Source organism: Monodon monoceros, unplaced genomic scaffold, assembly GCF_005190385.1.
Source record: "Monodon monoceros isolate NGI ecotype Baffin Bay Population unplaced genomic scaffold, NGI_Narwhal_1 Contig1179_ctg1, whole genome shotgun sequence".
In the NCBI taxonomy this organism is placed as follows: Eukaryota; Metazoa; Chordata; class Mammalia; order Artiodactyla; family Monodontidae; genus Monodon; species Monodon monoceros.
Genome location: NW_021697012.1, coordinates 1 through 4,264, shown reverse-complemented (window position 1 = coordinate 4,264; position 4,264 = coordinate 1). Strand labels below are relative to the sequence as shown.

Genomic DNA, 4,264 nt, shown 5'->3' with positions numbered 1-4,264 from the left:
GGTTGCTTTCCATCTTTACAGTTCTTTCCTTCCTAACACAGAGAGCACATTGATCAACAGCCATCGTTCGTTTTTAGATCTTAGCTACCTAAGAAGAAAAAGAAAAAGTCAAGCCCCACATCTCTAATTCCACATTGAGGGAATTCGCTGGCGGTCCAGTGGTTAGGACTCGGTGCTTTCACTGCCAGGGCCACGCGGCGCGACAAAAAAAAAAAAAAAAAATTCCACATTTATCTAGAACAATATTGCGGAGTCCTTTCGATGTTCTTACATTTGAAAATTTTTTTTAATTGGATTCTAGTGATGACGGTTCTTTTAGGTTTGGGGATGTCATCTTCTTGGATGTTGAAGATGATTATAATCTAAGTTCTAGGATAAATACAAAAACCTTCTTGATACTTTTTAAGCTTCCCTTCTGCTTATTATATATTTCTATTCTTTGAAACATATATTTCTACCAGGCTGAATACTGTTACTTGCTGGGTAAAAATATGAATGGGCACAATAATGAAATTCTTTTACACTTATTATTTTGCTGTCTGCTTTGTACCAGTTTTCATTGAAATACTTGTCTGCATATATTGTGGCTACCTATACACTCACATTGATTGAATTTTGTTGCTCTTTAGGCATTTTTACGGATATATCTTCTCTGTCTGTATGTATTGGCTAGGAATTCATTCAAAATCACCTTCTATCGTGTTTCTGGGTTAACAGTATTCACTAAAATACAGTGGGCAAAATTCACTTTCATAACATTGCATGTATGGTACAGAATGTCATTTGTTAGTGAACTCATTATGCTCTGATACTTGCCACGTACCCCAGTTTTCATAACTATGTATTTCTCTTTCGTGATGTAATATGTTTTTCATGATTTTTCTTTGTCTTTCTAGAACTTACTGTATCTTCCTCCATATAAATCATACACAACAGACCAGTTTATTCATGGATTAATTATTACTGCTATTATTATTGGTGCTGGTGTTATAACCACTTTACAGATGAGTAATCTGAAGTAATCAGATAACATTTTTCTTTCCAAAAGCACTTAAGAAATTCTCTTTCGGGTAATCATTTTGAGGTAGGATGAGAAACCAGGCTTGAAGAGGGTAAAAATGACTCTTTAAATTTACCAGTTGGACTGAGCTATACGTGAACTCTAGGTAATAGCGTGGGAACCGCACAAGCAAAGTGAGACACTGAAGATCACGATGGTAATAGCCGTACTGTTTTCTAACGGACAAAGAAAACTGCCTATAGTGTAAGTTCTATTTCTCCTGCTTTCTGGCAGTATCGTGCTCAGAGTAGCGTCCTGGCAAGGAAGTCAGGATACTTAGGTTCTGAAACCTGGTAAGGATACTAACATAATGAGAGAACTTGAACAAGTCAACCCGACCTCCCTGAGCCTCAGTTTCCTTCCTCATGAAATGAGACTGTGAAAATAGGAAGTTCTCTAAGGACCTCCGAGTTCTAAAATGCTTCCAGTCTAGGAAACAGCATACAAGTCAATAGTAGTGCAGGCTGAAGGGAAAGATAGGGCAGGGAGAAGGTTGCGTCCAGCCTAGAGAACAACGTCTGAGCCATACCGCTTGGGTCTTCTGCCCATCTGTGCCCAACATGGCAGCACAGGCAGTTAATACAGAAGAGCGTAAAACTGCTCAGTCCTTACAACCGTCATCACGGTCTGATTTTTGGTTTCTCAGTAAGTATTGACATTAGAGGTGTCCTGATAGCAAGAACCTTAAGGTAATGCTGTTCCTCAAACATAGTGAGAATTCATCAATCTCCCTGATGTTTTCATGACCCTCTTGTTCTTACAGAAAATTTCCAAAATCCATTTCTACTTGGAACTCTAAATTCTCTGCAGCACTCTCTTCCTGTGGTGAGCAACGCAACCTCCCTGACAGGAAGTGCCTGCCACTTCTCCAGAGTCTCTGCTCCTGCCGTCAGTTCGGCGTCAGCTACCGGTAGGTACCTCCTTCCAGACACAGACACACGTGCAGTGCCTACCTTCACCAACAGTCTAGCACAACTACTTTATCTGGAGTTACTGACCAGAGCCAGATCTCCACTTCAGCTGCTTCCTATCCAGGTGTTCTTGACTGGGACATCACAGGAAGCACTGAAAAGAATTCTTCTCCACTCGGAGACTTTACTCTGGCCGTCACTGACCAGCACACAGCTGCTTCCTCCATGTTTATGGCAGCCCAGTATGATAAAACTGCAGACCCCAATAACATGGTCCCTCTATATCCATCACTTTCTGCCAGGCTTGCTCAGGGAACACCATCTCAAATTCCCAATCAGGGACACAGCCTGTCACTTCCCTACCAGGAAGGAAGGCAGGTATATTACTATAACCAAGGCACAGTGGGGTCTTCACTGTATGGAGAACTTGGCTCCTGCCTGCAATCCTACGGCTCTGTGTCATACACAGGAAGTAGGGCCTCTGTGCAACCAGAAATGGGAATGGTACTAAGGGAGATTCAGCCCACAAATATCCAACCACCACCTTCCACCTCTGGAATCTACTACCCTGTGTATGCTCAACCCATCACAGAAACAAGTTGTCAAGAAATCCCTGATATTCACCAGCTCCTGGCCTGCACTGATCCCCTCAGCCAAGAGGAGCAGCCTGCCTCTGAAAATGCTGATCTGGGAAAGAACAGCCTGAGTCTTGAGGACCTAGGGACACCTGAAAATGGGATGGAATCTAGCAGTGGTTTTGCAGACGTTACTACACTGGCGGAGGGAATTCACCTTCCCCAGCTCTCTAATTCTTTGAAAGATCCTCATCAATCCAAAGGTCCCAACGTGATCAAAGCCAAAGACAACAGAGCCATTAAGGTGAATCAGGTGCGGGAAAAGCCAAGCGTCATAAAGGCTCCCTCTGATCAACCCAGGAAGAACAAACATAAAGCCTCTGAGCCTATCAGTGCTGCTCCCAAGGCCAAAATCCAGCCAAAGAATCCAGAGTGCCTGTTAGGGGGAGAAGTGGCTCTATGCAATGCTGCCGTCAGTGACAGGGCTCCTGTGGACACGGCCAAGGATTCTAAAGGCAAACCTCAGAAAGCTGCATCCAGAGAGATCAGCAAAACGAAGAGCCACGGGCAGGAAAAGACCAAAAGGACCAGAGGAAGAAAGAAGGCTGACGAGAATAAGCAGTCAGGGAACAAAGTCAAGGCAGGAGAGAAGCCAACAATTCCCCAGACGAAGCGAAAGGAACACCAAACTGAGCTTATCCAAGAGAGCTTTAAAAAGCCTCGAACCGCCCTACGCGTGCGCATGCTGGAGGCTGTGAAGGTTTTTCATGCACTGGGGGAGAAGAATGATAAGAGAACTGGGCTCTCCTCCTGTCGGGTCTTGGGAAAGTCAAGCAACCCTAAAGACCCCCAGCCACCCCCAGCTATCCAGCCATGGCGGAATACCCCACGTGAGGGTAAGGGCCCTGAGAAAACTCAAGTCGAAGCCCAGAAACCAGACAGCAGTGCTGAAAAAGAGTGTCCATCTCCATCCCAGTATGAGCTGCTGCCTCCTGGGAAGGTCAAGTTGACACCTCTGCCTTTTTCTGCCTGGGACAAGCCTCAAGCTCGACCTGCTCCTCGGAGGCCACAGTCTCCGGCCTCACATTGGCCTGCTGTTGCTGACCGTGCCCACCCTGCTTCTGCTAACTCAGCTCAACCTGCTGCAGTCAGTTCTTCCCAGCCAGCTCCTGCCTCTTTGCCAGGTCCTGCCAAACCAGCTCAGCCAACTGTGACCAACCCAACCCAACCGGGTTGGACCGACCATACCCAGCCTAGTGTCCCTCAGTCTGCTGCTCCTAGGCCTGCACCCTACAAAACTTCACCTTGCACTTCTCTCCAGCGGGAGCCTGTTCCCCCTGCTGTGACTAAGCGCCAGTCCCCAGCCAAGCTCCAAACCCCATTTCTACTCCAAGACTTCAGCAAGAAACCAGTTCCATGGAGGCAACCCAATGTTCCTGAGCCAGTAATGTCAAAGCCCATCGAACTACAGCAGAGGCCCGAGCGGGAGGCCATGAAGAGGCGGGCCCAACAACAACGTGAGAATGCTGCCAAATACACCTCTTTGGGGAAAGTGCAATTTTTCATTGAGAGGCAAAAAGAAATGGAAATTGCTGACTACTACGGATATGTAAAGTAACAGCTGCTAGGATTGTTGGTGCCACCTTGGGGACCAGCTCTTCTTCCATATATAGATAAGACAGGCATAAATTTATTTATATTGGTATATTTTAAAACAA

At 45.8% G+C, this 4,264-nt stretch overlaps 1 protein-coding gene across 1 annotated transcript; it reads left to right on the top strand.

Annotated features, from left to right (window-relative positions):
- Nucleotides 1–1,823: 1,823 nt before the first annotated feature.
- LOC114896871 (uncharacterized protein C2orf78-like) lies at nt 1,824–4,155 on the top strand (the record flags this gene model as incomplete). The annotated part of the gene is made up of 2 exons (XM_029225752.1): nt 1,824–1,974; nt 2,007–4,155. Coding segments are annotated over 2 exons (2,300 nt in total), but the record flags the coding sequence as incomplete, so codon positions are not given.
- Between the last annotated feature and the right edge of the window lie 109 nt (nt 4,156–4,264).